This window comes from Thunnus maccoyii, chromosome 21, assembly GCF_910596095.1.
Source record: "Thunnus maccoyii chromosome 21, fThuMac1.1, whole genome shotgun sequence".
Taxonomy (NCBI): domain Eukaryota; kingdom Metazoa; phylum Chordata; class Actinopteri; order Scombriformes; family Scombridae; genus Thunnus; species Thunnus maccoyii.
Window position 1 is genome coordinate 8,091,460 of NC_056553.1, and position 12,350 is coordinate 8,103,809.

General features: G+C 42.9%; 1 protein-coding gene across 1 annotated transcript; it reads right to left on the minus strand.

Moving 5' to 3' along the window:
* Nucleotides 1–502: 502 nt before the first annotated feature.
* On the minus strand, nucleotides 503–9,740 carry cdk13 (cyclin-dependent kinase 13). Its single transcript, XM_042399565.1, has 14 exons — nucleotides 7,657–9,740; nucleotides 6,628–7,194; nucleotides 6,363–6,521; nucleotides 6,132–6,271; nucleotides 5,847–6,017; nucleotides 5,523–5,712; nucleotides 5,350–5,406; nucleotides 5,097–5,198; nucleotides 4,909–4,986; nucleotides 3,881–3,997; nucleotides 3,665–3,796; nucleotides 3,385–3,581; nucleotides 2,276–2,782; nucleotides 503–2,059 (listed from the first exon to the last, which is right to left on the minus strand). Exons 1-14 carry the CDS (start codon nucleotides 8,802–8,804, stop codon nucleotides 1,359–1,361), a joined length of 4,266 nt encoding a protein of 1,421 aa, XP_042255499.1. The 5' UTR covers nucleotides 8,805–9,740; the 3' UTR covers nucleotides 503–1,358.
* Nucleotides 9,741–12,350: the final 2,610 nt, after the last annotated feature.

A 12,350-nucleotide genomic window follows, 5' to 3' on the forward strand; every position in this document is an offset into this window, starting at 1 on the left:
CATCCATTAAAACGTTTCCTTTCTTCCTGACAGTCGCGCTGCTTTGTATCTGTATTCAGGGTTGTGTAATATGTTGTCTGAAACTTGATGTGTGCTGCTGCTATCTTCTTAGCAATGTCTCTCTTGATAAAAGACATGTAGTCTCAGCAGTGCTAACCTGACAGCCTTTAAGGGTTTTCATGCTACATCTGGTGTCAAAATATGTCTACTTGCATCACACACTGGCTCATCATCTTATCATTCGTAAGATGATGTATCTGCTCAGAGATTAAGTTTAATTGTGGTTGCAGGATAAGGTCTATTGGTTTTGAGTAAGACAGACAAGGAAGTACATTTGCCTGCATCAGTGAAACTATGTCCATCCATTACAATGAGCACATAATCCAGTTCAGTGAGAGTGCGGTGATATTTGACATGATACTGCCATCCAGTGGTATAATTCATGAAGTCACCACTTCTATTATAGCAAAATGATCTTTATAAGAATTAAAACACACAATGATACATTGTTGGCATTTCTTTAATAAACATTTGCCAAAGGAGGAGGGTGGGGGACAAAATCATTTTAGTACAAAAAAAAAAAAAAAAAAGAAAAAAAAAAAAAAAAAAGACATTGTTTGTTTGAAGTTGGGTTACGTGTGTTTGTTTTGCTCATGATTTTACAATACCTATTGGAAAAAAGGCATGTGGAATTTAAAGTGAAAACAGCCTTTCTCCATGAAGTCAGATCAGATTTGCTGCAGTCATCCAAGTGCTACCAGTCTCTCTGGAACTAACAGTCCTTTTCCTCAAATAGCTCCCTGTGCTGATACCTAAAGCCATCAACCCAATCAACTGAGCCATCCTTGTTTCAACATAATCATGACCATAAAAAAAAAGAGGAAACTACATTACTGGTCATATTCCTAATTGTGCAGATAAAGCACATCATCCGTTTCCTTTCATAGCTAAAATAGTTTCCGCCTACTTCAGTCAGTAGTGCAAAACATTAATACTACTCTGCCCTGGAGCAAATTACAGAAAGGCTAAAGGTAGAGGTTTAAAATTTACCCGGCCTGATAAATGTACACTCAAAAAGGTAAAAGTTTAATTTAAAAGACAGCAGAATAGATTACAAAAAAATATGAAAATGGTATGAGCAAGAAAAGCTCCTCCGGTGTTATTCAGCTGTCCTTCTGCAACGTACTCCGCATTCCAGATCGAGGAGGAATACAATGCCTTACACAGAATTAAGTTATTACAAATTGAGTGTGCATCTCCAGATCCCTCTGGTCTGGCCTGAGAGGCTCCAGGCTCAAAGTTGAGTCCTCTAGCCTTTTGTCCATTGTTACAAACTGCCATTTCATATTTCCAGTCTATCAGAAAGGCAGGCCTCGTCCTCTGATTGTTGCTGTTGAGTTCACGTGTGGGACAAAACCGAGGGGTAGTGGCGGAGCCCCGACCTGAGAAGGGGAGCCCCAAGGTTGGCCTGGTGCCGGGATGGGTGGGGGAGGAGGTACACCATCCTTTCTAGTCATGCTGTGGTTGTACAGGTGGATAGCACTGGGGTTGGGCTGTCCCTCCACATGTAAGGGGCTGTGATTGTACTCGAAGCGGTGGTCCTTGTCCCCGGTGAACACCATGCTGCTGGCTCCGGTGGCTCCTGCGCTTGGGGGGAAGGGCTCAGGGTGGGCAGGAGCCAGAACCCCTGCGGCAGAGGAGGAGCCAGCGGCCTGGCTGGGCCCGCTAAACACTTCCCTCAGAGTGTGAGGTGGCAGGCCTCCACCTAACATGTGGCCCATGTAGCTCTCCCCGAACCCCGCAGGGGTGAAGGGTGGGGGAGGCGGATGGCTGTATTCTCCCCCGTATCCGGGCCCTTCTGCGGTAGGGAGAGGTGGGTAGTCCGGCTCTGGGGGTCTCCCTCCGTCACCTCCACCTGCAGATGCGATGGGGGGAGCGTGGCCTGTCTTGGGCTCAGGTGGTGGCTGCCGGTAGTCCAGGTCAGCGTGTGGAGGTGGCTCTGGAGGCTCAGGTGGTCTCTGGTCTGGAGGCAGGATGGACACTCCACCTACCTCTGACACTGAAAGACAAAATAAAATAAACGTTGAGGATTTATGTTTCAAACCTATTTCCTTTTATCTTTATGGTAATGAGTTTTACTTGTACTGACTACAGCTCTTTCCTAAGAAGCTTTCTTGGTATTATCCGTTTTCTTTTTACATAATTCGAGAACAAAACTCTCACACTCTTGTGTTGAACTGCCTCTCTAAATAGATTAAAACAGAAAAAGGCTTACCTGGAGAGACAGGGCTGGGCTCTGGAGGCTGTTTAACCTCTGGAGGAAGAGGAGGGCCCCCGGGTGCTCCTGCTGCAGGGTTGGTGCTCTCCACCCCTTCTCCGCCACCATCGCTCGGTTCCTGCCTCTGAGCCTGTTGAGCCTGGAGCAGTTGAGCCAGCAGCATCGTCATGGCTGTCTGAGTGGCTGCTGCGGCCTCTCCTTCCGGGAGGCTTGACGGCGCAGACATGGGGGGTGAAGGAGGCTTGGGCATCGGGGGTGTACGGGGCACTCCTGCTGGAGCAGCTGGCTGGGGAGGTTTGGTGGGTGTAGGTTGAGGAGGAGGCGGCTCGGCTGGGTCGGTGGGAGCTAGGACTTTGGAGATCTGCTGTAATGTCTCCTGGTTGACCTTTGTGCTCATGGTCTGCACAAACTGGGCCGTGTTCACTGCGCTCTTGGGCTGGCCGAGGAAGTTTAGGAGGACTGCTAGCTGCTCCTGGGTCAACTGGGAGTTTGGACCCTTTGGGTCTGCAAGAAGACAGAGCAGAGCCATATTATAACTCAGTGTGTCGGCGCGTATGCTCATTGGATCAAAAAATTTTAAAAAAAAAAGGACATTTGTACTAGCAATATGACATGAAAGATCAAGTGAAACAAGTCAGACTACAAGTATGTCTGACCAGGTGGACTCATTCCTAGAACAAGGACCAATGGTGTGAAGATGTGGAGCCCAACAGTAGTCTAGAGAGGAGCTTTGTTCAGTGTGTCGTCTATGCACGTGCATGGTTTTTAGAGGACGTACATTAGGAAAGACAGGTTAACTGAGAGAGTAAGCGAATGAATAAATTACATTCTGGATCCAAGACATGTTTGGCCAAGATCAATTACTCCAGGCTTTTATGACCTCTAAAAGTAATATTAGGTATTTAAGTCTAAATTAACTTGCATATGACTTTTCAGTATATTGGTTAAACCAGTTATACTTGTGTTATTGGAGTTCACTGCATTACTCAAATCTAATTTTGATTGCGTAACACCTTTCATGCAGGTTAGTGCAAGTTCAAAGTGCTCCACAGGTGACTGACATGTCACAATATGACAGTACAAATATAAACGGTGGTCAGACTTACCCAGCAGCGCAGAGGCAGCTGCGTTCTGGGCTTTGATGCCTCCAGGAGCAGGGAAGCCCTGGGGAGTGTTACTGCGGCTGTCGTCGAGGCCCAGTTCTTTACGGGGCGCCTTAGGAGCTGCCAGTTCCTCCGGCATCTGCTTCTGCCGCCGGCGTTTCTTACTCCACAACTCGTGACAGTCTTGCCACAGTGGAAGACTGGAGAAATGGAAATGGTTAACATGGTAAACCTGATTAAGAAAAAAAAACAAAACAAAAACAAAACAGGAACCGAAACATACTCTGGTGGGGGCATTTTGTCCGGGTCCACGTCCTTGAGGAACTCGCTGCCTAACGCCTGTTCAGCCGTACAGCGTTTGTTGGGGTCCAGGTTTAGCATGTGGTCAAACAGGTCCAAGGCAGACGGAGGAATGCTAAACAACAACAAATGGGTTCTCAGTAAAGGAAATTGCTGTCCCTAAAATATATATAATTATACATGATATACATATACTTACAAAGCGAACTCCTCTCGTAGTCGTCTCCTGTACTGTTTCTTTGGTTTCATGGTGTTAAAGAAGGGAAGCTTTATTACATCTGGCCAGACGGCGGGGCATGGACTTCCACATATTCGGCTAAAAGACAGAGATGCATTTATTCAAGCAGAACGCAGCAATGTGTGGACACAGCTTCTGACAGTTAAATAAGTAAATAATAGACAAAGTAAAATATCAAAAGTGATGATGTTTCATACATTTTAAAAGAGGGAAAGCTGAATGTGTTGCAGGAGTTTTGTTGTTTCCTTCAGCCTACCTGGTGTTTCTACTGATGCTTTCTGATCATGAACTTTTCCTACAGTTTCTACCTCAGTCAGTGACTTACAGCATTTTCCCAAAATTACTTCTGACAACAACAAGATAACTGGCCTGACTTGTTGCTTTACAGTGCATCACATTTGTCTTCACTGAGCCAATTTTATCTCCTCCCACACTACCACAACTGTTCCAACTGGCTAAGTGAACAAATAAAAGGGAAGAAAGTAAATCAGAATCAGGTTTATCACCAAATAGGTTTGCACATACAAGGAATTTGCCTCGGTGTTGTTGTGATTAACAATCAAAAATATAGACAAAATGAAGTCAACCTAAATAATATAAAAAAAGAATTTACAATAAAAATATGTAAAATATATTCTAAGTGAGAAGTTGTGTTATGTCCATTTTCATAAAAGCCTACATACCTTACAGCTAGCAGAGAAAGCTGCTTTCACTGAATTAATGACTGTTTTCACCTTTCTTCTAACAAGGGCAGTGATGTGAAGTACGGCTTGTTAATCAAAACACATTTGCGGCCGTGCAGTATTATGGCCAAATGAGACCATCAGTGAGCAAAATTAGCGGAGCTTATTCTTCACTTCTTCTCAATAGCTTTAGATAGCTGAAATCTCTTTTCAGTCAATGTCTCTGGTTCAAGTGGGTTCACTGCTATGAAGGAACCAGTCTGGGACTCAAAACCAAAACGTCTTCCTTATTTAGTGTAAACGTACCTGATAAGCTCCAATTGGGCGAGCTCCTGATTAGCCTGAAAGATCGGTTTCTTTGTGAACAGTTCTCCAAGTATGCATCTATAATAGACAAAACAACACATAATTCATGATTATAATAACAAAACAGTGCCACTGACTTGATAAACAATTACATAAATACACTTCTTTAATATCGGTCTTGCTCTTACCCGCAGCTCCACACATCGATAGCTGGCGTGTACCTCTCCTCTCCCAGGAGCAGCTCCGGGGGACGGTACCATAGTGTAATCACTTTATTGGTGTATGGTCGACTGGAAATGAGAACGCATACGAGTTTGTTACCATCATAATCATAAAATATGATTGCAAACACTTGTAAATATTAATCTCTTATGTGGGAAGACAGCTTAGCATGTGAGGAACAATGAGTATCTATATGGGATATATATATCCCAGGCTCACCTCTCTTCAGAGTTATACAGCCGAGCAAGACCAAAGTCTGCAAGCTTTATTTGACCTCTGATTAGGAAAAAGAAAACAGATTAAATCTAGTCTAGAAAACATGCTTGATAATGTAATAAAATGTAACAAAGAGTGTTCATTCTGCTGCAGTGTAAAAAACCCTGAGGACTCACTTGTTGTTGAGCAGAATATTGGAGCACTTGATGTCTCTGTGCAGAAAGTTCTTTTTGTGGCAGTAATCGAGGCCCTCCAGCAACTGCCGCATGAAAGACTTGATGTGGCTCTCGTTGAAATGGACCAGACCAGACTCCAGCAAACCCATCAGGTCGTGGTCCATGTACTCAAATACAAGATAGAAAGCACCTAGAATGGAAGAAAAAGATTTAAATCATCAAAGGAAGATATCTTATTGACAAATTGTAATATTATTTGTTTTATCAGTGCTATACTAGAGCCGTTACAAGTCTTACTTGTGAGGGCAAAAACATATTGTATACCTTTATCATTCTTGAAGTCCAGAGCATCCTCCTTGTCTGTGACGATTTCCTTCATGTTTATGATGCTCTTGTGGTTGAGTTGTCTCAAAATTTTTATCTCTCTGATGGCTGTGATTGGGAAGCCCTCCTTTTCATTGTCCAATCGAACCTTTTTCAAAGCCACCATTTCAGCTACAGGACAAAAAAGGGGAAACTGCATCTTAAGACCAGATCATGAGACGGTCTCATCCTCACAGATTCTCAGCAGTGACGACGGTCTAACTTTAAATACGGAGGAGTACTCACCTGTGTCTTTGTCTTTAGCTTTGTACACCTGACCGTAGGTGCCTTCCCCTGTGATTCCAATAATCTCAAATTTGTCCACACAGCGTTTTCCCCAGTCTATCTCAGTTTCCTTAATCTCACCATATCTTGGGCCGCAAATTCTGGGATTGACAAGAAAATACAGATGCAAACGTGAGTACACAATAAACAGTGGAAATACTTACATGTAACATTAAATACAATGTAACATACTTAGGCCTTTTGCGCAGTGTTTGGGATTTTTTGTCCTCAGGTGGGCTGTGTGGGGAAGATGTACCACCAGCAAGTTCGGGGGGGAGAGGCAAGTCAGACAGAAGTTGACGGGCCTTCCGGTCTGACTTCTTCTTCCCTGAGAGCAAGCTGTCCTTCAAGCTGATGGAAGAAAAAATGCAGGAGATAAAGAAACAGAGAGAGTGAGTAAGTCATGACAATCAAGCAGAAACATTTGAAGTCAAATGACCCAACGACACACGCATACCTTTCTCCTTTATCCATGTGCTCAAGAACTGTTTGGGGCAATGGGAGGGATGACATATTAGAGATGAGTGGACCAGTGGCTCGTTCCTTGTCTTTGCCCTGTCCAGATGCTGGTGCTTTCCTCTTATCCCGATGTACAGAGTCATCTTTCCCCTTTCCGTCTCTGTCCCTGCTGGTCTGGTGCTCGCTGGTCCTCTTGGACGACCTGTCAGAGGGGGACTGAGGCTGGCTGGATGTGGGAGTTCTGGGACCTTTCTCTGGTGGTGGTGGAGAGGGAGGGCGGCCCTTTCTGGATGCGTGATTGGACTTAGGGCTGGGCTGGTGTGCAGATGAGGAGCCCTTGGTTGGTGTAGATGTGTTGCTGGAGTTCTTGGCCTTGGCGGCTGCTTCTGCAGCTTTAGCCTTTTTCTGCTTACTGAGCTCAGCGGCGAGGCTGGTTTTGAAGGTGAGTGTGCTCGGAGAAAGGCTAGAGGGGCGACTGCGGGAGCGAGAGTGGCGGTGACGGCTACGAGAACGTGAATGCCTTGAGGATGAGTATGGACTTCTGCTACGTGACCTAGCAGATCGCCTGGAAGACAAAAAAGAAAACAGGAACACTCTTTTTAGATTTTGTCATTACGACACAAACTTCACATGACTATTTGACTTACTTACATTAGATAAAAATCTAGTGGGTTTCCCAGTTTTAAGAGTGTTTTTATGTACGGGACATATATACACAACATATCAATCAAGTTATTACACCCACCCTACCAATTGCACAACAGATTGCGAAACAGACTTTTGGAAAGGAACAGGCAAGCCAACAACAGTGGAAAAAACCCACAAAGCCACATTAAATAGAAATTCTGTAACTTTGTCCTTCTCTGGGTTGTACAACTGTAAGAATTACATTCATAAACTTCATTAAGAGGCAAAGTTCCTTCATAAGCCTAAAGCATTAGCCGTCAAATCTGAAAGTGTTGCTTATTATAACAAATCAAATCAATACACCAAACAAATAAACACACATTAATTTATAAGACCTCACCTGACATCTGGACTTGGGCTCAGGGACTTTCTGTATGGACTTCGTGATCTCCTGCGGTTTCCGTAAGGACTTGAACCAAACTCTCCTTGCTCATATGGACTGTGTCGGCCATAACTCGGGGACCTGCGCCAGTTCGCTGGGCTCACAGGGGACCTCTTCCTTTTGTTGCTGGAGTATGAACTGGGTGACTTTGGCATATTATATGCCCCATACACATCTACATCCCGGCTGTAATATGTGGAACTGGGAGAGAGTCTTTTGCTCCCATAAGTTGGACTTCTTTTAGATATCAGCTGGTTATAACCACCAGGCGACTGGTAGCTATACGAGTATGATGTCCCATAGGGACTTTCTGCTTTGAAACCAGGACTTCTCCTGTATGCCCTGAGGTCTTCACGGTCATCTCTGTAAGATTGTGGAGCATCTCTGTATGCAGATGGGGGCTCTTTATCAGATCTTGTTTTACTTCTGTGCCTTTTTGAATCCCTTTTATCTGCAGATTGTGAGGACTGACTTGTAGATGTCCTTTTACCATTTCTGTCATTGCTCCTCGTAGTGTCTCTGTGGTTTTTAGAGCCACTCAGGCTACCTCCACTCCTAGCTTTTGAGGAGTCTCTCTCCCGGCTCTGGCGGTCCTTTTTCTTGCTCTGCTCCTTGTCTTGCTTGCTCCTTTCAGATGGTCCTCTAGTTTGCTCGTCCTTGGTGAGGCAGACTGCCTCCCGGTCTCTTGGGTGACTTCTGTCAGGGGATGCTGGTCCATTATAGTCACCAAAGTCAACATCGCTGAGCCGCTCCACTGAAAGCCGGTCAGCATGGGGGTCAAGTTTAGGAGAGGGGCTCCCAGAAAACCGCTCTGACTGGGAGCTCACGTCATCATACTCTACCAATGTCCGGAGTTCAACCTCTTTTTCAAAAGTGCCTTTTCGGTCATTGCCAGGGTCTTCTGTTGTACCGACATGCCACAAGTCTCTTCCCTTGGCCTGTCTACGTTTCTTTCTACTTGAAGCCGATGAGCGCCTCTTCTCACGGTGCCTCTCCCGCTGGGCAGCACCGCTCCCCGGTTTACTGCGCCTGTCCTGCCTGTTAGCATTTCTCTGAGCGGAGGGGCTACGTCCCCGACCCTCGCGAAGCACCTCTGAATTAGGCATTTATCTACAAAATTAACGCTATAGCCAACACGGTTTTGAGAATAACCTTTTATATATTATGTTACTTTACTTAAACTGTGGAACAAAACATCGGGTAAGCGGTGTAACAGGCTAGTTAGCTGACGTTAAACCAGAATTCACATTTAGACAGCCAGCCAGCTAGCCAGCTAAATCACAAGCTTAACGTTAGCATTACGAAGCTAGCTCGGCTGAGAAACCCGATAAAGCGGAGTTAACTCAGACGATAATTCATGACACTCGATGCTGGCAGATTCAGTCACACAACAGCCACAATATGATGTTAAGTTAAAGAAGCCAGTCGATACTCAACCATTGTAGTTACTCCGGGACGGACATCTCCGGCTAATGCTAGTCAGTTTAGCCAGCTAGCCTCCACTAGCTGCGTCCTGCTAAGACAGTCGTATTCCACTTCATGGTCCAAGCACAGGCCTCCACATTTAAAATCCAGTTCTTCTGAAATGTTGCGGCTTCGTGCAAGCATGTATATCCATTAAGCGGATAGTGTTAAAGTGAAAGTAAAAAAACTCACAAACTTCTCGCCTCCCATCACTCTCCAGTGTGCAACAAGGAAGTGGATAGCACGCGAGTTGGCTGGCTAGCTTTCTTTTCTCCTTGCGTGGAGTTCAAGGCAACTCAGTGAAGATGCAATAAAACAACTGCCATTCAAAGGCTGCTTTCACGTATCCTGCCGGGGTCGTTGCTCCCGTTCGCAACCGCGATGTCAAAAACAGAGGCAGCAGGCGTCTTTCCGGGTAAAATGTGCTCAACAATTCCTTGAATTTATTTCAAAAATCATGTAACTTTGTTCGCAGTGTGGCTAATTGTGCAGCTCGCCAGGGCCCAGACAGCTTTCAAACTACAGGCCTGGTGCGTCGGTGTGAACCAATGATACCCGTATGCGTAATCCAGATCAGAGGTTACGTCACCAGCGAGGGAAACCCTTACCTCCACAATACAGAATAACACTGATAATAACCACATACTGTATAATAACCTGTAAAACATTTTCTTAAAACATTTAAAAGTCCCACTCCTTACTTAAAAAAATATGTTTTTCCTCTAGTTTTTTCAGTTGGTTGTTTGAGCTTCACTGTGCAGGATGATGTGTGTGCAGAGTTTGACACTTGAAAGCTGTTTTCACTTTTACCTGCAGAAAGTGGAAAGTTTCTCTGTGCTCATTGAAAATCTGATTTTAAGGGGTGGAACTACAAGCGTGATTTATGACATCACAAATAATTTTGAGGCCAATCTTGGTCCAATATTCAGATTACACAAGTGTGATGTGGGAACTTGAAGCCTCAGGTGCATAAACACTGAGAATAGACTTTACAGTGAAGTAGGAGACATGTCTGGAGGAGATATTTAAGAATAACATTAAAGTGTTGCGCACATCTGCACATCCTGAATCAGTGCCTTGTTTATTTTGGCATCGTTACTCAATGAATGAACAGTTTTATTTTCATGTTTGCTCATTTGCATGAACAATCCCTCATAGACACATTAACTAACAACAAAACAACTATTATGGCACGATAACCCACCATTATCTAACAGCACAATACATCAAGCATCATCCAAATATAAATATAAACCGCCTACAAATGATGCTCCAGGAGATATCCCACAATGCAAACACAGCTTCATAAGCACAAAACACAATATACAAATCTACATATGCATCCATCATTGCCAAATATTGTATATTTGATCCATTTCATAAACCAATAGTCTGCAATCCATATAGAATCAAGTATGAGGATTTTATCTATCATGTTATTTTTCTTCTCCTATCCCAATCTTAAGAAATATATTCAGAAAACACAAAAAACAGTGTAAAAAAGGTATAAACTCCATTCTTAATTCCTATCTAAGCTTAATCTGGAACTTTTTTAAACAATATTTGTCATAAATCATGGTATAAAGGACAATATAGAATGTTCTTCACCTCATTCAGCTCACAGTATTCTTTAATCTCAATCACACCTCTGTATCTTCCTGTTTCAGATGTAAATGTGGTAATATCTTATCTGATCACAGAGGGATCTCTTACTTTTAGACAAATCATACTTAACATATTTTCTACCTTTGTGAAAATTCACATCACGTTACTGTACAAAAAGACTGTGGCAGGAGGTCTCTGAGTTTATTAATGATACATTTATGGCTGGTTTTGCCTTACTGTATAAACATGTACTGTTTGTGTTTTTAAGCTACAACAGGAAGAATTGGAAACAAGCTTACATCATCAATCTTTTAATTATCTTGGCTAAGTTTCATATTCATAAGTGCAAGTTTTCAGGCAAAAAAACTCATCTTCTCAGTGTTTCATAAAGAATGTGAGCAGTACTTACACCATTAATTCTTGCACTGATAAGAAGGCTGTTAAGAGTGTTTTGTTACATACATAATAAATTACGTTGATAATGTTGTGAAACTGTTGCTTTTAAAAACTGTATTGTCAGATATTAGTGGTGTAACTTTACACTTCTACTCCACTACATACAATAAGGGAAATACTGCTGCTTTTACTTCATTACATTTGTTTAACTGCTATAGTAACTAGTTACCTTTCATGGCAAGATTTTACATATGAAATATCAGTTTTATAACATATGATGCAAAGATTAAACTACCCAACAGTTAAAAAGCTTCAACCTGAATAACCACAACACTGAAGTACTGCTGACATGTTGATGCATCAATAATAATGATCCAGTAATAAAACACTGACACATTTTGAATCATATCAGTATTTTTCGGGTGTGGTATTGCTATTTTTGTGAATACTTTTCCGTAACTCTCAATTATATATTGATGTTGTAATAAAAAAATATGCTTCAGCACTGAGCCATGCATAAAGCACCTATATCTGAACACTCATACTGTAAAAACATACACAAGCAGCAATATATCCATGTCTGTACTATAGTAAATCAATGATTCACCCTCCCATCCATAACATGCCGTGACATGTGTAGAATCAAGCATATGATCCTATATGTTGCAAAAAGAATCAGTGTGATTGTGTGTGGGCTGTGCCGAGCTGTCTGTGCTTGTACACATATTATAGTGCAACAAAAACAACTTGGTAATGTAAAGTAATGTCTTAACTTGGGGGGGAAAATCCCTTGATTTGAGTGAAATACTGTAAAAGTCTTTAAGTTCACCGATTCTGAAAAAAAAAAAACAGAAGTCACATTGCAGAGGAAGTTATGCAGCTGACGTTACAGTGACGCAGTTTCATGTTTCTATGACGTACAAAACCACAACTGTGGTAAATTACATAATGACTTACGGTAAGGTAAAGTGTTTTGATGTAGTGATAATACAGTTCCCCCTTCAGGATCATAGGTGAGGATCCTGAGGTGGTTGAAATTCAGTGTACTCATGGAAATTTAAGCAGCAGATATGTGCGCACACACTCCCAGAGGACACTCCCAAAGACCGGTCTGCCTGCTCAGTGCAACAATAATAATTCAAGTCAAGACACAAACCTTAACACAAAGATCTGAATACATTTGAAAA